The sequence below is a fragment of the Cajanus cajan genome, chromosome 9 (genome assembly GCF_000230855.2).
Source record: "Cajanus cajan strain Asha chromosome 9, NIPB_CcT2T_4, whole genome shotgun sequence".
NCBI lineage: Eukaryota > Viridiplantae > Streptophyta > Magnoliopsida > Fabales > Fabaceae > Cajanus > Cajanus cajan.
This window is the reverse complement of record NC_138525.1, coordinates 24,972,766-24,994,649: the sequence shown is the minus strand read 5'-3', so window position 1 is coordinate 24,994,649 and position 21,884 is coordinate 24,972,766. Positions and strand designations below refer to the sequence as shown.

The 21,884-nt window shown below is 27.5% G+C and overlaps 2 protein-coding genes across 4 annotated transcripts; one reads left to right on the top strand and one right to left on the bottom strand.

The window, feature by feature from the left end:
- Positions 1 to 2,875: 2,875 nt before the first annotated feature.
- Positions 2,876 to 11,023, bottom strand: LOC109809085 (potassium channel AKT1). 3 transcript variants are annotated; one of them, XM_083063847.1, is made up of 12 exons: positions 10,534 to 11,022; positions 9,687 to 10,052; positions 8,960 to 9,017; positions 8,548 to 8,859; positions 7,953 to 8,198; positions 7,295 to 7,393; positions 6,840 to 6,872; positions 6,504 to 6,689; positions 5,612 to 5,806; positions 5,446 to 5,521; positions 4,132 to 4,689; positions 2,876 to 3,173 (listed from the first exon to the last, which is right to left on the bottom strand). In XM_083063847.1, the coding sequence occupies exons 1-12, from the start codon at positions 10,740 to 10,742 to the stop codon at positions 2,920 to 2,922; spliced, it is 2,592 nt and encodes an 863-aa protein (XP_082919973.1). In that variant the 5' UTR covers positions 10,743 to 11,022; the 3' UTR covers positions 2,876 to 2,919. The 3 variants fall into 3 exon arrangements, with proteins under 3 accessions (XP_082919973.1, XP_082919974.1, XP_029130073.1); XM_083063848.1 differs by lacking the exon at positions 7,953 to 8,198 and having other exon boundaries at positions 10,534 to 11,023; XM_029274240.2 differs by lacking the exon at positions 8,548 to 8,859 and having other exon boundaries at positions 10,534 to 11,023.
- Positions 11,024 to 15,758: 4,735 nt separating this feature from the next.
- Positions 15,759 to 18,146, top strand: LOC109816177 (cytochrome b-c1 complex subunit 7-2, mitochondrial). Its single transcript, XM_020381075.3, has 4 exons — positions 15,759 to 15,977; positions 16,068 to 16,225; positions 16,871 to 16,918; positions 17,869 to 18,146. Exons 1-4 carry the CDS (start codon positions 15,884 to 15,886, stop codon positions 17,935 to 17,937), a joined length of 369 nt encoding a protein of 122 aa, XP_020236664.1. The 5' UTR covers positions 15,759 to 15,883; the 3' UTR covers positions 17,938 to 18,146.
- The last annotated feature ends 3,738 nt before the right edge of the window (positions 18,147 to 21,884 follow it).

Sequence of the window (21,884 nt, the reverse complement as noted above, 5' to 3'; positions counted from 1 at the left end):
GAAAAGGCCAAGCCATTAAACTAATAATCTAGTATTAAAAAATTAATGTATTTGAGGTATTTCAACAAACAATTAACGTGCATGAAATAAACAAAATAACACCTAAAAGAAATTGAAAATGAAGCAAACAACAACACAATCCAATAATCAATTTCATTTACCAGGGCACAATACCAAAGAAGAAAAAATTGGAAACGCATGTACCTAGGGGGAAGCAAGAAAGAAACAGGCACAAAACGAAGTAAGGATCATGTCGTGTGACCTAGGCTTGGCAAAGGAGATGCTTATCGGAGTTTGATGACAAAATAATATAAAATATAACAAAAGTCGAATCTTAAATTCTAACTAATAAGAGTAAAAAAACTTAACAAATTATATTTTAATATTACTTAGGTGAACAAAGCGAGTGCATGTGCAAATTAAAATCATATTTTTGGAGCATTATAAAAGCTTTCGATTAATTCTAGTTTAAATTGATGCAGGCCTAAGTTCATGCCTTCTTGTAAATATTTATTTTATTCTGGCTTTGTGTTTTGAATCATTAAAATAAAAATATATTTTCGTATATTTTTCTTTTAGGGACACATTTTTTATTTTTACACTAGTTTAAACAGCAATGGATGTAGAAAGTGTTATTTTACATTTGTTCTAGAAAGGGGATAGCGGCCGGAGAACCTTTAGTGAAATGAATTCTGAGAGAACCTAGCCGCCGTCTTGACCTAGAACATTCAAGAATGAGAAAAACCTTTACTTTCATCATCCCCTTTCTCCTTATTTATATGAGTCCCATATACATGGTACGAATCTTTGATTCTCATCCTCTTAAATGTGTGTGGATCCCTTTATGTAATGAGCTTATGAACCACATTTATAATCATAATCAAATTTACGCAAGAATCACGAAAATCACAACTTTGATTAATTTTACCGAAACTTGCTCATCAATATATCAGATGGAGACCACGAAAGTATGTGTTGTTCGGCCTGCTCGGCCAATTGGACACCAGGAGAGTGCACAACCCTCCTGGCTTATGCGTTAACAACGCATAGAGCCATTGATTGGTCAACTCGACAAATTAGAGATCCGGAAGGTACACAACCCTCTTAGCTCGAGCATTAGCGACGTGTAGAGCCATTGATCTGTTAACTCGATAAATTAGAAATCTGGTATAACATCAATTATAATTGATGTAGAAAATGATGGATTTTAGTGTGAACCACTTGTATAGGTGGTTTGGCGTGGTCAATTTTTGAAAATTGTTAGATTGATCTCATCTATATATTATATCTCTTGATTTTAATTGTATTTATATTAATATTTTATTTACTTGTACCTACAGACGTGACAAGATTACATAGATATATTTCATCTTTCTATTTTATCTTCATACATGTGCTAATGACACTATTTTTTTTTTCTTCACAAAGTTTAAATAAATTCAGATTATAAACAATACGCAAAAGAAAAAAAAATCATGATTATATAAAGAGAAAAATTATCCTTTTAATTTCAACTTAAATAAACTTGATCTCAATATCAAGGAATTGGGTGCTACATTTTTTTAATTTTAAAACAGTTGAAGAAAGATAATTCAAAACTTAGTAGATTTTAAAGAGAAACTAGTTGATAAGTAGTGTAAAATTAATTTAGAAAATCATAAAGTGAAGAGGAAATCAAACATGCCCTAAATATTCTCTACATTTTTTTTCTTTCTTTTAACACCTGTATATTCAATGTTCTGTGTTAATTCAAATAATTTTTCTATAAATCATTCTCTAATATAATTATTTTTATATAAAATTTAAATAGAATCCACTAATAATGTAAGGAAAGTCTTTTGGGTATTTTATTTTCATCTAGTCATAACTTATAATAGATAAATGTTTTTAGTATATAATTATATTATAATAATGAATTTTAATGAATAAATATTGCAATTCAATTTACAGGTGAAAATAAAAAGAGTAAATTAAATAAGTTCGAGTATATAAATTAAAAAAAAAGGTGAACAAATGACTTTTTTTAATATACTAATTTTTATTTATTTATTTAAATAACCTGAGTCCATTATTATTTACATTAATAACCCATTTTTGAAGCTCAGGTAAGAAATCGGCTACTGGATAAATGATTTCTCAAAGGATTTTTTTAAAAAATCCTTTGAAAAATCAGTTACCTAGTAACTGATTTCTTTATTGGGCTTTATTTATTTATTTATTTATTTCATCTTTTGGTTTTTTTTCTTCTTCAGATTTTTGGGCCTCTTTTCTTGTTTTTTGTTTTTTTTTTCCAGATTTTTGAATTTATTTTTTTTGTTTTTCAATACTCAGTAACTGATTTCTCACCTAAGTCTCAAAAACGGATTATTTACATAAATAATAATAAACCCAGGTTATTTAAATAAATAAAAAAAATTAGTATATTAAAAAAAAAGTATGAACAAATTGATATGATTGAAAGGTATCTTTTTGACTAGTTGTGGAACAATATAAAAAGTATATATCTAATGAGATGAGAGAAAAAGTATTAGGAATGTCTAATTGATAACAACTTTAAATTATATAATTTAATTTATAATATAGAACTAATTCTCGCAAAATGATAATAACTCAATATTTGTCAACTATATAATTAAAAAAAATCATTTTTTTTTTATTTTTAAGATAATTTTTTGAATTCATTTGTTAACCCTCTTAAGTGCGGTTACGAACTAACTTGATACAACTTTTTTATTTATTGACCCACGCATACAAGAATACTTATAGGCGTAGCTATTTATATATACCAAGAAACATTTTGTATTTTTATCTGGCAAAAATTTGGCATTTCTTTTAAAGAGACACAATGGTAGGACTATGATACAATTACGCTAAGTATTCTAATAGAAATCGATTCATACTTTTATTATCTTCAATGTCCTATACAAAAATAAGAAAATCACCATCTCTGATGACATTTATGTCTTCAACTTCAGCTCCTTCTTTAGTCAATATTTTGGTGGGATAGAAATCAAACTTTTTAGCACCAATATGTAGCAATTCTTCAATAGAATTTGGCAAAAACACAAGTTTTTTAGCACATTCACCTTTCTCTGGACAACTAAGTGTTACTCTGGCTCGTAATTCTTCTCTAGTGTGACTGTTGTGAGTTGCAGTTGTGAAATCTTTTTTATCTGAAAGTTAATAATTGATAGTTTTAATGTCTTAAATTAATAAGGATGATAAAAAAACTTGCACCCACATGTTAAACTCATTATGAATTAAAAGTAAATAGCTAAATGGATAATTGCTTATTAATGAGAGTACTAGTAAAGTATTAATACTTGTGAGTTCCAATACTTTGAAATTATTTAAAAATTATTATTATATATAAAATAAATTGGTCTAAATTATTTTTTAGTATTTATATTTAAAAATTATTGTTTTAGTACTAATACATGTTATTTTTTTTAATATAAATACGTATTTTAAAATTATTTATTGTTATATATATTTTCTTACCATTTTATTTATAAATATATACTTTTAAAAATATCCATGGATCTTTGTGAATATCCATAATTATATATATAATTTATAGATACTCATTAAACGGATACTCATTCTAAATGAGATGGGTGATGAAGAGGCATACATGTATCCCGTTACACCCAATTTTCATCTTTAGTCCTAACATTCAACAAATAAAATGAACTTAATAAATTATCACACATAATTCTATTATTTAAGTTTAATTGGAATACATTTCTTATACAGAATATGAAGTGTTTGGTCAATATGAAAATTAATTGTTTTTATCAATGATGTGAAAGTAATTTTTTCCCTCACAAATTAACTTTTGTCTCATTAATTGTATATTCATTTCTCTTCTAGTTGGTTGAAATGTTATTTGTTCCCAATAACATTGCTCATAATATATATATATATATATATATATATATATATATATATATATATATATATTTGTTTGGCTGTTTTTCGATTTGTTCAATTGTCTATATCTCAAACTGTTAATTGTATTTATATGCATCCAATAGAAAAACTTGTTACTTTCTTTTCTCAAGTCACTTAAAAATATGTCATGCAAGATTAAAAAAATCATCAAATTCTGAAAGATAAATGCATATTTACCATAATTTGCATTTGACAATATCCCAAAAAAGGAATTATGGAAAGGGCTGGCCCTTCTTCTTTGATGATTATTGAACCATGTTAGTTCTTGATTAGGTGGCTCGCTTCCTTGGGAAATGGCGGGCATTGTGGGTTCACTTTGACACCTCCCAACATAAGAACTAGGGATTATGTTTGTTGTTTTTTGTTGAACATTTTGGAATATCTTTAGTATTTCTTCATGGCATTGTTGATCTGCACAAAACCTTGGAGTCAAGCCAGTATTATCTTGTTTATCAATATCTGCTCCTTGCTCTAGAAGGAACTTCACTATTTCAACATTTCCTTCACACACTGCAGCATGGAGTGCAGTAGTTCCATTGCCTGTGGATTGTGTCACGTCCCCACCACATTGAACAATGCCCTTGAGTAATTCTAAGTTATTTTGCTCTACAGCAGTGCATGCAAAATGACCAACATCTGCACATGATATGTCTGCACCATTGTCTATAAGAAGTTTCATGATAGATTCATGTCCACCTTTTATTGCTTCCCAAAGTGGGACATTTCCATCTGAGTCTGTACAAAATAAGAGTAGATAAAGGCTACACCAATAAGTCAATTGCTAATATACATAATTTCAATATGAAAAAAAAGCTTCTACCAATAAAACCAAAATGTGTACTAGATAAAATGATAATTTAGCACTTTTTGTTCTAAAAGGATTAATGAGATGATAAATTTATATGGATAGAGTAATTTATTTGATAATAAAGTACACTTTTGGTCCTCCCATTTTTTTATTATTTCAATTTGGTTTCTATGTTTAAAAAGTTTTACTTTAGTTTCTTAAAGTGTCTCTATTAAATTAAGTTAGTATTTTTATTAGTTTATCACATTAACCTAGTCAATTTGATAACATGTGACAAATTGTGTGGGATGTCACATTAGATAGGTGGTTGTCCCTATAGACAATGTTTAACGGATTAAAATGAAACTTTTAAAATTTAGGAAATCATAAAGAAAACCAAAATTAAGATGAGAGACCAAAATTGTATTATTATAACCTTCATTTTATATGTTGAATGTGTATTAAGGGAAAGAAAATTATTAGTATTGAATAAAAAAAATGAGACTAATAAAGATTTACATATATAATTATTTGATAAAATATATTTTTAAATTTATCATGTCACATTCTAATGTCAAATGTCTTCATTAGTTTTTTTTAGCATTTATGTTTGGAAGGTATTGACATACAACATTAATCATTTTATGCTATTTTTCTTATTTATTTTAAGTAGTAATAGGATTTTCAGAAAGTCTTAAATGTACCTTGGATGTTGACTTTAGCTCCATGTTCAAGAAGCAAAGATACACAATGATTATTGCCTTTAAAAGCTGCCAAATGCTGTTACATGTGAAAGTAGAGTTGTGAGAGTCTAGCATAGTACATATACACGTGTATGTGTTCATACTAAAGAAAATAATATTTTCTAACCAATGCTGTCTTTCCATTCTTATCTACTTCATTTGGATCTGAACCCTTCTTCAGTAGTTTACGCAATAATAAATCATCATCTCTACTAACTGCAAACAATAAACTGATAGGCAAATCCATTTTGCCCCTGGCCAACATTCCCTCTACATTTTCCAAAATTCCTCTTATCAATGGACCCCCAAATTCATGTAAATGCTGCACCAAGAAATGCAAATATCAAAATCAAAATATCAGACAATCCCTTCCTTGGGAAACAAGTAATTTTTGTGATTCAAATGATATTTATAAAATTTCAATTCCACACATAGGAATCATGTTCCATTCAACACAATAAAATCTACTAATCATGTAAACAAATTACATCATGATCTTGTTTTCTAATGCATCACCATCAAAAAAATGCTTTCTTGTATTGTTTTTCAATTTTTTTTGTCTTTTAATCTTTTTAAGATGTACCTCTACAAATCTCCACAAATACATATGTTAACAAACAAATGAAAAGTCAAGTGTTTTGTAACATATGAAAAATTTGGATGAAATATTTTTCAAAAATTAAAACATTAGATAATGTAGAGGTTAAATATAATTATGTCTCCATTAAAAATGAAAATATTTCATATAATGGCCTTCATTAGGAAAATTAAAGGAATGAATAAAAGAATCTTAATAGTTTGATCTTTTGTTATACCATTGGATTAGAAAATGAAAGGAATTAAAACATAAAGATAACATTTAAAAATAACAATGACAACAAAATTTGTTGGCTATGAAACCAAAAAAAAATGTTCTTTAAGTGAATGAATGTACAAACAAAACTAAAACATATACAAACTAGAATAATTTATATAAATAAAAAGGAAAAAAATTATAAGAGATAAAATGTTTTATATACTTGAATATAATTGTTCATGATCATTGTTCCATCTCCAACATTTGATTGAGTAAGATTTAGAAAGATGGTTCGATTTAGGCGTAAAATCTGGCTCAATCTCTTGGTTCGAACTGTAAATAGTTGTGGCATATAACATAATACTCCCGTTTCTCCTACTACATCTCCTGGCTTTGCTTCTCCAACAACCTAGTATAATTGCATACATGTTTTGTTAGTCATAGAAAATTTATATATATATATATATATATATATATATATATATATATATGGTTAATCTCACAACCTCACATAAAAAACAATGGTCATTCATAAAAATATTAATGTAAAGAAACTTGCCTGTTCAATGCCATTCCTATGAATGATAAGATCCTGTTACTCGTAAAAAAATGAAAGTTAAAGTTTGCATTTCATTAAAAAAGTTATTAATTTAATAAAGGACATTCATGAATTCATTAAATAAAAGACATTAAAGAATTATCTATTTCATGTACATTATAAGGATAGTCACAAGAATAGTCATGAAATAGATGTCTTAATTGCACCTTTTGATTTTCTTGGTTTCAATTGTAATAATATTACTCATTTATTTTTCTACTTCTTTCCTTCTTTTCTTGGTTTTTACCATCTTATTGTGTGTCTTAGAAATTTAGAATATCAAATAGTTGAATTTATTTGAGAAATTACTATATATATAGTTATTCTAAATATCACTCAAGGACTTATTTGTTGCACACGTAATACAATATAATATAAAAATATACATAAAAACAAAAAGGAATATAATATCTTACAGCAGCTCCAGTAACAAATATATAAAAGTCTGTTGGTGCTTCATTTTGCAAAATCACATCTTCCTTTGGAGGAAAATACTCAGCTTTCATCTCTGTAACCTTCAAAAATTGATATTTAAGCATGGTCATATTAATCAATTTATTTATTAAAAATAGGAAGAATAATTAGAAATAAACATAAAAATAATTTTTTAAATAATTTTTTAATATTACTAGTCTATCTATTAAAAGGCTTTTTAATTACTAACTCAACTTTTATACATCAAAAATCATATTTTTGAATAAATTTTCTCTATATTTTAATCTTTTCACTATAACAAAATTGTCATATAGTGACATACACTCTATAATGACATTATACATGTCACTAAAAATTACTTTTACGCACACAGTAACTATAATATATGTTGGTATATTATTAAAAAGTGTAGGTATAGACTATAGTGACACACAAAATATGTTATTAAATCTCATCCAAAATCAACACTCAAATTGTGCGTAACTATATGTTAAATAGACATATACCTACATATATTGTACTTATAATGACACTTTTTGTATGTCACTATATGTAACATTTCTTGTAGTATTTTTAGAAACAAAAGTTTTATTCTTTTAACATAATAGGTTAATATTAAAACAAACACAAAATTATTACTAGTTGAAAAAGTAGGTCATTTGACACTCCATGAAACAAATACACTTTGTCAACAAGCGGATAAAATAGGTAGTGTGAGATGCTAGACTGAATGGCTTTTGGAAGGGAATCTATGATTTCTTGTTGTTGCAACCCTTCTAAATCCGTTCTATACTTCATAAGCAAATGGGCAAACATTTGTTCTTGCAAACGAACAGGCAATTGATTCCTTTTGGCAAAATTTGAGGCAGATTGGACAGTGTCTCTCTAATATGTCACAAAAAAACAAACACTTTAAGTTAAAATTATATAATATCAATGAAACTACTGAATAAAAAATATAAAAAAATATTAACAACATAATGTTTAATGGATTCTTTTTTCTTTCTTTCATATAATATAACTTTAAACTTATAAGCAGTGTTTTATACTTTTATTAGCAACCACATTTTCGTTGTGATCCTTTTTGGAAAATTTGATGATAAATACAGTTGAAGCAATTATAGAGACTTCAAACCATAGCATTGCAGCCAAAATTGTGATTGCAAACAATTTTTTATAACCTTGTCTATAAGGCTTAACTAAAAATAAAAGGTCATGAACAAGATGTACTTACATATTTTTTAGTTTTATCAGTCCAGTGAACAACCAAGTTGGTCATGTTGCCTATTATATATGATGTGAGTCCAAGATTAAAGAGCATATACAAAATCTCAAATACCATTTCTTTTGTATTTACAGGATGTAGATCTCCATAACCAACTGATGAAAGAGTCATTATGGACCAATATATCGCTACTACATATTTTCCCCATAGATTTTGGTCAATGGCAGCAGGAATAACTCCAATCCACGTAGATTCTGGGTTATCTCGTGCAGCAAGAAAATAGAAAAAACATGCAGCAGCATGCACTGCAAATAAAGTAACCTACAATTGCATGGCATCATAACTAATAAGATAGGTTCTTTTATATTATCATGGCCACAACTTTCCCAATAAATTCACTATGATATAAGTAAGTACTTACACAAGTAAGCTTGCAACAACGCACCCAAAAGTAGCTGTAATTCCTATCCTTTTCCAATCTGATAGATGAAGATAAAATGTAAGTAAAATTACCCTAACACAAACCAATATAAAATTTTTGTTTCACATTATTTCCTTTATATTATTGTTTTACCTATTCTAAAATGTTAAAATTTTAAGAATCCAAGACTTACTAATTGTTTCATATGCCTTTTTTGCACACTCACTTTGTACCTTTGTCCACCTTTTTATTCTCTTATATCACACATCTTATCATAATTAAATTTGTAGTTTAACCCATTTAAATGGGTGTATATATGGGTGTAAATCCTAAATATGATTTTAAAAATGTGTTATATAAAGTTTTATGGTATTTGCAATTGGGCTTTTGATGACATTGATCATATTTATTCACAATTTTGCTAATTGTAATGTGATTACAATTGTGACTACAACTACATTATAAAAACATGACTCAAAAGAGTGTTAAACACTCATTTTGCTATATATTCCAATATATAAAAATAGAAAAAGAGCACAATAAAGACTTTTCTTTAAGAGTAAATGTAAGTGTAGGAAAAATGTGAAATAATTGAGTTTTAACCTCTGAGTTTAAATTGTTGCCTTAAAAAGAACACAATTGAGAAATATTTTCTAGTTACTTCAAAGTGTATATAAGATGTCTACAATTAAACTATGATAAAGAAAATTTTGAGTTATGACATTACCTTGCGAACATGGCACTAACTCGATGGAGGCGCCAAAGGCGAAGAATACTGAAGTAACTATATATTTGAAGAGAGGGTGGCAAAATAGTATGAACAACTTCATAAGGAGTTGTTGCAATGACATCAAAAACCAACCAAGATTTGGCATATCTCAAAGCAATGAGCTTATGGTTGTCAATGAGCAAATAAGTAGACTTGTCAAGGTAAGCAACAAAAAAGGTGAGAACAATGTCAATGGCAAAAAACCCATTTACAACATTGTCTATTACAGCCAATGCACCTTTTGATCTCTCAAGGAAACCAAATTGAAATGGACACATCCAAGCAGTGTAGAAAACCAATATCACTAGAAACTTGCTCCATAGTCTGCAACATTAATTATTATATATTGTTGTAAAGAGTGTCATCATATATACATATGTAAACTAACTCTCTAATCTCATATATTTAGAATTCAACCATAACATTTTTACCATGCATGGTAATCCATGGTTGTACCATAATGTAAAAACCTTTACGCCTTGAGTGTATTCTAAATAACTTACTAATCAATTATAACAAAGAAGTTCAACATGTGAAATTTTTATTTAAAATTGATTTTCTTATTTAATTAAATCCAACTCAAATAACTAATTCATATTTTTTTTTCTTACTAAAATGTGTTTATTCTGTTTGAAGAAATGGTTTTTTTTTTCTTTCTAAGCTTTTGAAATAATAAAAAGCAATTATTTCATACAAAAACTAACTTGCCAAACATGGACTAAAATATGCATAGTGAATGAAACGATGTGTATTCATGACAAGGGAGATGACAAGAAAAAGCAAAATGTTAACCATTAAATCTTACCTATATTGATGATTAGCTGGGGAAATAATGTAACGACCAAGCTTTAGTCTACGACTACCATTACGGGCAGCTGTGGCACCAAGAGAGGGAAGAAGAATGCCTGTGAGGCTGTATTTGCTTCCATCTTCTCCTTTGTCAAGTTCTCTCTCATCAACATCTTCGTTATAATAACCATTATTGATGCCACCACACATCCTAAACATTTTCATCCTAAACAATGTTTTGTTGGTGACACTTTTGATAGAAAAAAGGAGAGACACTATGTGTCTCCTCCTTCTCTACAAATAGGAAATGCTAATAATTTTTCTTCACATTTCCCTTCCTCCCCATCCTTTCCCTCCACCTCCTGCTCATCTTTTTGTTGGTTGTTATTGGTTAATGATGCCATTTTTGATTTTGCGGCATCAATGAATCATAAACTGATATAAAAAGTGTTTGTTGTTTATTATAGAGTATACATCTATCTTTATATATACTTGTCCTTTGGGTCAAATCAAAACCCTTTTCGTTTGAAGGATCCAAAAGCTATTTTCTTCTTCAATGTTATTAGTTACTATTATTAGAACATGCGTTTAATTCTTAGCATCTACCTGAATAGTCAACGTCTAAGATGTTTGTTGGCTTACTTACTGCTTGTCTTACCATTTGGCATTTGACAATGCCTCCAACTCTGATATGAATTTGTGCATGGTTCTTTATTTGTATTAAAATACTGATTTATATTGTTATAACATGCACCTACATTGTATACCAACCCAAATTACATTATACTTAGGATCAGTTTTAGGCATTATTTAGAGGTGTACTACCCTAGGTCTACAATTACGAGATGCCTAATTTTAAAAAAAAATACATAATTGTGAGATAATTTTTTATATTACTTTTAAAATTAAAATTAGACTTAAATATGTGTTCAGTTTCTATAAAATGAATGTGTTATAATTTTTTTCTTCTATTTTTTTATCATTTTAAAATTTGTAAATATTATTTTGTCCCTATAAAATTAATAAATTTTAATTTTGATCCCTATAAATTATTTTTTTTTAGTTTCCATCTTTTCAAAATATAATTTTTTTAAATCTCTAATGATATTTTAAAATAGATAAATAATATCTATTTTAAGGATCTATATTTTTTTTAAGGAAGTGACACATTAACATGATTGTACAAATAATTATAATATTATCTTAGATAATCACTTAACCTTATAATGCTATAAATAATTAAAAATGATCATATAATAGTAGAGAATAAAAATAAATTTTAAATTTTTAGGATGAAAAACAAAAAATTTTTTTTATAGAAACCAAAATCAAAACTCTATTGTTTTATAAAGACTAAAAGTATATTTAAGTAATAAAATTATTACTTATGTATTTATTTTTTATATCTAAATATAGAATTGTAATATGATTATAAATTCCTTTTTATTTTAGTTTTAAGTATTATATTCATAAAAGAGTAAAATAATTTTAGTCTCTATAAAATTTTTCAAGTTTGAATTTACTAATTCTTTAATTTTAATCAAATTATTTAGCAGAGATTAGATATCAATAAAATATATAAATATTTTGTATCAATAATTTGATTATCAAAAATATATAAGACTCATATTTATCATTTTATCTAAAAGTCATAAAATTTCAGCGTCAGCCTTAGATACGCCGGTCATAGACTGAGATTAGGATACTAACTCATTGGGTTATTGATTTACTAATGAATTATTATAGTTAAAATTTATGAAGAAGATTATGTGTTAAATACACATACAAATAATGAAATATTCATTTATTGATTTTAATAGATTTTCTTTAGAAGAATAAGAACACTTTTTCTAGAAATATCTATTTAGTGAAATGATTTCATATAATATTATATTTAAATATATAAATTACATTTAAATTTTATATAAATAAATATTTATAAATATATAAATTATATTTTAAATTTAAGATAAATAATTTATATTACAACACTCACACAAGATAGTAATTTATATTTAATATATAAGAGTTGATTATTGTACACCAAAATTTTTCTTTCTTTCTTTCTCTATTTTAATTTTATTTAATTTTTTCTCTCTCTGAATGTACTCTCCCCACGCACCCTTCCAATTGCACTACCAAGTCACCATTATTACTTCCTTTGTTTTTTTTATAGTCGTTTTGTCATATTTTGTTATTTTTTTTCATTGTTACTTTTTTAAAATCAATGACTTATTAATTTTTTTTTTTTCATTTTTACCCTTGATAATTATTGCATGTTTACTGAACAATGTGTCTATTCATTTTCTAATGTACCTATTTCTTCTCCAACCACCTATTTCTTCTCCAACCACCTAGAAGGTATAATAAGAAAATATGTAATAAATACTTAAAAAAATTAGAATATCAATTATTGTCTTAATTCTTGTGCATAACCTTAAAGACAATAAAAAAACGGAGGGAGTATTTAACATGATGCCTCCTTTCCTCCTAATACTTTTAGGAAAATTCTACGGGACCCACTGTGGGGTACCGGAACAATAGTCTAATTTTTTTTATTGTAATTATTTGTTTTATTTTTATTTTAATTTAGTATTTTTAATAATTTATTTTTATAATTTATTTTTATATTTTTATATTATTTTATATTTTATCTTAATGTAGCATCTATTATAATTAAATAGATTAATATTAATATTTTGTTAATACGTTTTAGTTTTTCTTTGGTGTTAATTTTTTGAATTTATAGTATAAATTAGTTTTTCAGTTGTATTATTTATTATTTTCTTTCTTATTTTAATATTTTTTTATAGTATTATCATACTTTTTGTTTTTAATTTTTAATTTTGTCACATATAAATAAAATTTGTTATGAAAATTGATCTTTTGATTATTTTTTTTGAATTAGTCTTTTTGATTGATTCATCTTCTACATTTTTAATCTAAAATTTATGTTATTTTAAATTTATTTTTTTAAATATATTTGTTCACATAATTTGAGGTACCAAAATCCTTTAGTTATCATGGGTACCATAGCAGTTTTCATATACTTTTATTGTAATTTATATATTTTTCATTTTGCATAGTAAGTATTGTTACTATTTTGATGATAACAAATATATATATATATATATATATATATATATATATATATATATTATCTTTTGATTGATAGTGTGACTATATAATTGTTCTAGTATAAAATTTCTTTTAGGAAGATATAGTAACAATCTAGTCTAGAACATTCAATGAATATAAAACTTGATCTTTTTTAAGACTTACGAGTCCTTATATATAAACTTGGGTGATATTACATATATATAAACCCTTTATTTCTTTTTATGATCTCACAAATAATGTACCATTATTGTCATTAATAGGTAATAAATTTTAGCATTTATGATTATTATCGTGCTTATTTTGTAATTCATGGTGCCTTGTCCCAGCTACTTGTGGTAGAGACTAAGTCTTGTTACGAGACATATTTGACAAATCAGTTGGTCGTCAAATGGAGGGCTTGCTCAACTTACTTGGTCAACAGTAGATAGGTATGATACACAATCCTCCAAGTTCATGTGGTAAAGGCATGAAGAGTCTAAATGATTGGGTTACTTGGTCACTAGGAAACCGACACGGTACACAACTCTCTAGGCTCGAGCACATAAGTGTGAAGAATCTATGTGTTTTGAATCATTCGATAACAAGAGATTGACGTGGTATAATAATAAATCTAATTTGTATTATTAGACTTGACTTATAATCTTAACTTAAAGTATGAAATAAACTATATTGAAAATGAGATATTCACTTTGTGAGTGCTTACAATACTAAAAAAAAACTTATGCACTACTTTTAGTAATAACACTTTATAACTATCCTATGGTTACAAAAGAAAATGTAGCTTGTACCAACCGATTCAACTCATTAGATAAAAACTCGTTCATATAGTTGGTTCGAGCATGTTGTGTTATAGGAGATGTTATTAAACTATGCTTCTGTCATCAACTTGGCTACAAATTCACATAACTTAGTGATTCAGACTGGACTGATTTATCTATTCTCGAGTTGATATTCATTTTTGCACTCATGCCTTGTTGGATAATAAACTATAATTAAAATTGAAAGAAAAAAAATCCCTCACAAAAATTTTATTGCAAGTCTTTTGCATATTAGACCACTACACCAACAAAGCAACTTAGTAAATTTCACGATATGTTAACTTTTGTATAAAATTTCTTTATAAAATTTAACTTCTTTAACAAATATTGATTCATGAGGTTCAATTAACATGTTGGGTCAAATGACTCACTAACTAATTTAGTTATAACATTTTTTTTTTGAGAAATAAATAAAATAAGTTATTTTTAATAATATTTATAATATAAATTTAATTAATTTATTTAATTGAGCTTATAATATAAATTAATGACATTTTTTTCTAATTAAAATAAATTTAAATATATTTTTAGTTTTTTTGTTTTGGCCCTTATAAATTTTTTTCTTTATTTTTCATCTTTTTAAATTTTGAAACTATAATTTTAATCCGATTATTATGTGACCCTTTTTATTTTTTTCTTCCTAAATTTACTTTTCAAACACCTCATTTTTTAAATATTTACTAAAAACCACTCACCTTCTAATTATTAATCACTCATACGTATTTAACATCGATTATTTTTATTATTTATTTAACTTTTACATAAAATATAAGATATACGAAATATTTTTAAGCAAATGAATAATAATAATAATATCTATACTAATAATAAATGAAATACTCCCTTTCCATATACACAAATTTTTATTATTATTATTTTTTATCTACCTCTTCTAAAATGAGAGGATTGCAATAAAATGAAATAATAATTATTAATTAAGAAATTAACCGTTGATATTATAATTAATTTTTTTATTTTATTTTACAAGAATTTAATTTTATTACAAATCTTAATCATTACTTTTATAATTAATAATTATAAGTGTATTTTATTATCTAAAGTACATATGATTATTTTAAAAGAGTTAAATTCATTTTTAATTTCTTCCCTATTTCACAACTTCCCACAAAAACTCTGGATACACTTCTAATTTACCATCTGTTTTATTATATTTTAAAAATAGAGAAGTACGAAATAACTTCTATTCCTATTGGTAAATAAATATTAACCCTTGGGGGAACCCACTGCCACTAGTGTTGTCAAAAGCAAATAAACGACACGTCGCTCGGTAGTAAGAAGCCACAACGCACGCAAAGAACGGGGTGCGGTGTAAAATAAGAAGCACTTATTCTTCCTCTTCTTCCGCGATTGTTCGAGAAAACTCTTTTAACTAAAACGCAGAGAGAGAGAGAGAAACAGAAGAGAGCCATGGCGTCGTTTTTGCAATCGTTTATCGATCCCAGGAAGAACTGGTTCGCCGCTCAGCACATGAAATCCCTCTCCAAACGCCTTCGCAAATACGGTCACTTCCCTTTTTCTCTCTCTTCCTTTCCGATTTCCCAAACCCTAACTTTCTATTCGTTTCTGAAAATTCGTGGCTTTCGTTAATTAGGGCTCCGATACGACGATTTGTACGATCCTTACTACGATCTCGATGTGAAGGAGGCGCTGAATCGGCTTCCCAAGGAGGTTGTGGACGCGCGCCACGCGCGTCTCAAACGCGCTATTGACCTTTCCATGAAGCACGAGTACCTCCCTGATAATCTTCAGGTTTTTTTTTTTTTTTTTTTTTTTTAATTGTTTTTCGTCCATTTTATTGTTTTTTTTGGTAATTGTTTATGTGGTTGGTTAGGTTTTAATAGATGGTGATGTGTGTGTGTGTGTTTGTGTGAATCTATTGGTTACGATGGTATTGTTATCGTTGATGTTGACTGTTTTGTTAAGTTTTGGTTACAAGAAGGATGCATGGATGGATGAAAAGTAAAATATGGTGTGTTGAGATGGTAAGATGTGACTGTGTCCAATTTGTTTGGTTTTAAGAGATGATGGATGTGTATGGATCTATTGCTTTATGATTAATGGTCTGGATGCGGGAATGTAGGGATGCTTACTTTCGTGTAGATATTACTTTGTAATGGGAAGTGCGCTTCATTTTGAGGGCTTTGAGAAGTTTGGTTTCTGTGACCTAGCCATGAGTTGAAACTATGTTTGATAAGATGGGACAATCCGAGTTTTGTGTACGGGTGAATGCACTGATTCAATGTTTATGGTGTTTGTTTCTTAGAATGTACTCTGTATGAGAGATGTCCATGTTTGGGGTGTGTGCTTATATGAAGGGCAGTATGTGTTTGATCTTTTGAGTATCAATGCTGTTTTTTTAGTTCTTATATTTTTTTGATTTTGCCTTTATGACAGGCAATGCAAACACCATTCAGGGGCTACCTTCAGGAAATGCTGGCTCTTGTAAGTGCTATTGTGATAATGATATATATAAATACAATTAAATGTGTTTTGGTGGGTGTTTCATTACCAAGGAGGCTGATTGCATCCTTCTTGATTCTCCATGCCTTTCCTTAAATCCCTGTTCTGAGGTTACAATGTGAATAGTATACTTAGATTCATTGTGTAGATTGCTAGTGCTCTTGTTGTGGATTGAACTCAATCATTTCAACATATATATTAGCGTATTTGATGATTTACTTGTATTATATATTTCAAGAAGAAATAATTAAATTCTTCCTGTATTTCACTTCATTTCTGTAGCTTTGTTTTTGCAACTGCCCACTTGCTGGAATAGATGGGGTCATGGATATTTTGCAGTATCTGGGAATCTTGCTTTAGCTTAGAATAGCTTTTCCCTCCATGCTTGCAACAGCAATTTATTGGTTTGTTTGGATACATGGGTATAAAAGTGCGTTTTACTTTCAGAATTATATTTGGGCAACAGTAATGCAAAAATTACTTTTGCAACACTGTTTTGAGAACGATGATAATTGATAAAATAGAACAAAAGTGAAAAGTTTTTATTTGTTTATTTATTATCTATTTTTTGGGGGTCAAGAGAGGGGGAGGGTAGAACGGTTCATATAATTCTTGATTTGTGATATTGAATTGGCTACAATTATGAAACACGAGTTTGTTAGCTGTGAGCTGTATGCCTACTGGATATCTACTTGATATTTGGTGACTGCTAATTCATGACTTTCAGAATTATAACATCAATCTATTATTAATGCAACTTGCATTTTTTGACTGGATGAATGTTACTTTCAGAATACAAAAGAATTTCCCTTTTAGTAGATGCTTTGCAGAGTGTTAAACCGTTAATCCTTAAATATGGAAAATCAACAACCAAATAGCTGTTAAAATTGTTACTAAATGTTTGGTTACTCATGGTTACTCATGATTTGCAGGTGAAGAGGGAGAGAGCAGAACGTGAAGCATTGGGAGGTTTGCCCCTATACCAACGATCCATTCCTTGAGAGCAAATTATGTATTGCATGAAGGTATTTTGATCGGAGTGGGACGTTTAAATTGTATTGATGTTGTCGTAGGATGTTTGCTTTCGAGAAGAAAAGATGGACGGCTTCTTTGTTATGAACTTATATGAAATGCATTTTTTAATGGTATAAACTTGCCTCGGGCATTTTCTAATAAATGGCAACAATATACTCGTGTGCCTTGAAATTTATAGCTTGCACGTTCTTTTGGTTGTGCTTATTTTTGCTTCTATTAAAATCATTGCCTGTTAGTAGAGGTTTTCTCTTTTGTATATTCTTGAAGCTCATCTGTCTTGTCTACATCAGCTTTTGTTTGGTGAACGTGATTTGTTCCAAACTTCAATTGAAATTGGTTTCCAGACATGGGTGCTCGTATGTTTATCATTTATTTTTACCTCTCAAGGCCTACTTTCTGCTTGTCTATTTTTATGTATAGTATGTTTTTACCGAGGGAGTATACTTTCTTTCATTATATATATATTGTGATACCTAAAAATAATGAATTTTGGGTAGAACTCATGGAGTAAGGCTAGTGGTGAGGGACTTGCTAGTTCGCGTGAGGTCATAAATATAAATTTCATTTTTACGGGGAAAATAAACGTGTCGGTTGAGGAATATTTGCTTCAAATCCTGTACTCTTGTGAAGGAAATGTTTTGCAACTTAGTTTCATATGCAAATAAATGGAATTGTATCTATATCACGGGTGTGCAAATTAACCATTTTTCTAAAACTAAATGGAGCAACACCTGAGGTATACGAATCATTTTAAAATGATTTTCACTGTACTAGTTTATATTATCAACAACAATTTGATGTGCCTTTTTAAATTAAGGTTTACCAACTGGACCAATTTGTCATTTTTTTTAAAACATCTAAGCCTCGGTTTGAAAGATAATTCTGATTTAGTTCCCTTTTCATGGATTTTAATTGACATATTCCATTCGAAATGACTAGTGTAGCGATTGAAAAATCTGAGTCCATTGAAAACATAGGAAATGGGATGAGTAATTTTGATGTGGTGTTTTGCTTCCCGAAGGCATGGGCATATAACTAAGGCAAATGGAGAAGGAAAGAGAAGAGGGTTGGAGAGTGGAAGAAACAAACAAGTTATGGTAAGAAATTGGACGTGTCAGGGAGTAAGGAAATTCTATAGTTAGAATGACACTGCATGTTTGTTGACAGTTTTTTTGGTTTAAGAAGCAAGGGCAAAAAGCATGGACATGCCTTTCATTATGATCAATTGGTCGAGTTTTCTATTTTGAATTTTGTTTTGGTTTAACCAAGGTTGATCTCGATATTTTATGGCCCTGTGTGATATAATATACAAGAGTTGTTTATTTGTAAGTATTTCAATATTTAAATATTATATAAAAAGATAAATATGTAATTTTAATAATATATACGAACAACATTTTAACAAATATTTAAAAATATGTATTACATTTTTTCTTTACTAAAATTCTATGTTATCTTTTATCATCGATAAAATATTTTTTTTTTTAAATTGACGTGTTGTTCATCATCTACAAAATAAAATACACAAGTTATCATAAAAATAATTTCTTCTAGCATTTTTAGATGTAAAATCATCAATGATAACATCAATATCAATGTTCTCTAGCATATCCTTCTAATAGATAAAATTGTCAAATCATTCAATCTTTCTTAGGATATTAATGATCTTAAAGTAAGTTTTTATTAATGTTAGTTTTGAAAAATTTATTTCAATTGATGTGACAATCTCAAATATGATTAATAAAATACGACTTCCATAAACTTAAGAATTTTGATGGTTGACATCAAGTTATTAGGCAAAGTTATTTTCAACACTTTCAATTCAAAGAAAAAAATAATCTAATCACATTTAATAAATTGTTATAAAAAAAAGGTAGAGTGAACTTTAACACAACATTCTTTCATTTCATAATCATTTAATGATTTTAATTTTTTGGAATTAAGCAAAATCTCAAAAATACTTTTAAATATTTTTTATTGCTCAAATGTTTTCTTTAAAGAAGTATTAGTTATGTTCACAACAATTAAAAATAATTAACTTTAAATGACTCATTATTTGACTGAATTTCTTCATCATATGACGTTGTGTTGGAAGGATAAACTCTAAATTCATCTCAAGTGTGACATTTTTAGCAATGTTCTTACTAGATGTGAAGCCTTATCTCTATACTTTTTAAAAATAATATATTTTCTAATTGTTTTATGGTAGTGTCAATGCACATAGACTTAAATTGTATTTTCTTGTTCACCACATTAATAGCTAATAAAATGTCGTACCAAATAATCATATCAAGCAAAAATTTAAAATTATCAAGTACATTAGCCAAACATTCACTTCACTTTTTGATTTGGCATCATCACAATATTTATGTAATTTAAATAAAGCTAATCTTATCTAGGGATCCTGAAATCTAATAACTTTAGTACTTTTAATTTGACTTTCCCACCTAGTATTAGGCAAAATTTCACAATTAACCTAGGAATAATATCAAGCAAAATTTTGATCCTTTTGTAGAACTCAACAATAATGAATATATGCGTTGAACAACTCCAAAAAAGGAAACAACCTTAACACAAGAATGTGTCATACCACTTAGAGTAGGATTGAGATTATGACAAGCACAAGACATATACAATACTTTGGATTTATTTCAAGAAACTTCCTGTGAATTCCTTGGTGCTTTCCTTTCATATTAGAACCATTATCATCACCCTAATCCTTCACATCATCCATATTAAGATCAAGAGACTTTAACACATTTTACAATTCATTAAAAAGTCTTAATTCATATGTGTCATCTACTTTTAAAACTCTAAAGATTACTCCTCAATTTTTATTTTATTATTTGACATATTTACACATCATACTATTAGAGTCATTTGTTCTTGATGACTTACACCAGAAGTACAATTGAGAATTATAAAAAAATATTTTACTTCTTTAATAATTTATATGAACATAATGATAATAATAATAATAATAATGAATTTCATGATTTTGAATACATTTAACAAGATCTTGCATTATGAAATCAAATTTTACAATCAATTCAATCAATCACCAAAAAATTACTATTGCTATCTTGATATAATTTTTCATTGGATCCTCAAAAAGTCAAATTATGTTAAGCAAAATATTTAACAACAGATAATATTATAAGTAAAACTTCTCTCCAATGTTCTTTCTCTTTGTCAACCTCTTGTTGTAAATTTTTATCAATTGTTTGATTTTTGTCCAATCTTACTCTCATTTCATTCTAGGTATTCATGTTAGTCATATGCTCAAAACTATTCTCATGTTGTTTAAGTTTCTCACTAATATGCTTTCAATCTCTAAAGCCTACATTTGCTAATGAACCCCTTTTATTATTAGATTTGAACAACTTACAACAAAAAAAATATACATTGTCAACATGTTTGAAATAAACTAACTATTTTTTATCACTAGTTTCACCATTACTTTCTAGAATAATAAGCATATGAAAAATGCCTAGAAGTGTTATCTAAAGGAAAAACAAGATCCATTTCTCTTATAGGTCATTTTTCAACTAAAATGTCCCTTACTTTGTTGTCAAGATTACCCAATTTCTAGGATCATAAACATATAAAGGAGAAATTAATTGTTCTTCATTTTCAATATTTTCAATATTAGATTCATTTGGTACATCATTAGGTTTATTTAAATCATTAATTTCATTTTCATTGTTTTCATTATACAAAATATTTGATTGATTAGGATTTTCACGAAAAATTACCGCTTTATAAATAAATTTATCAAAAACTTTTTTGTAGTGATTTTATTAACTCTTCCTCTCATTTTTTTTCCTTTTCCTTTTTTTCCCTTCTAGATAGATATATTTTAGGAAGCATACTATAAAAGATAATTAAATAGTAATTTAACAGAAAAAATACA

Excerpts from the sequence above, each read along its gene's own strand:
- LOC109809085 (XM_083063847.1), bottom strand. The coding sequence starts at position 10,742 with ATGAAAATGTTTAGGATGTGTGGTGGCATCAATAATGGTTATTATAAC. Across the intron at positions 9,018-9,686 it reads GTTAGTGCCATGTTCGCAAG|ATTGGAAAAGGATAGGAATT; the intron begins GTAATGTCATAA and ends TTCATCTATCAG. Across the intron at positions 5,807-6,503 it reads TCATGAACAATTATATTCAA|CATTTACATGAATTTGGGGG; the intron begins GTATATAAAACA and ends TTCTTGGTGCAG.
- LOC109816177 (XM_020381075.3), top strand. The coding sequence starts at position 15,884 with ATGGCGTCGTTTTTGCAATCGTTTATCGATCCCAGGAAGAACTGGTTC. Across the intron at positions 16,226-16,870 it reads ACCTCCCTGATAATCTTCAG|GCAATGCAAACACCATTCAG; the intron begins GTTTTTTTTTTT and ends CCTTTATGACAG. Across the intron at positions 16,919-17,868 it reads TTCAGGAAATGCTGGCTCTT|GTGAAGAGGGAGAGAGCAGA; the intron begins GTAAGTGCTATT and ends CATGATTTGCAG.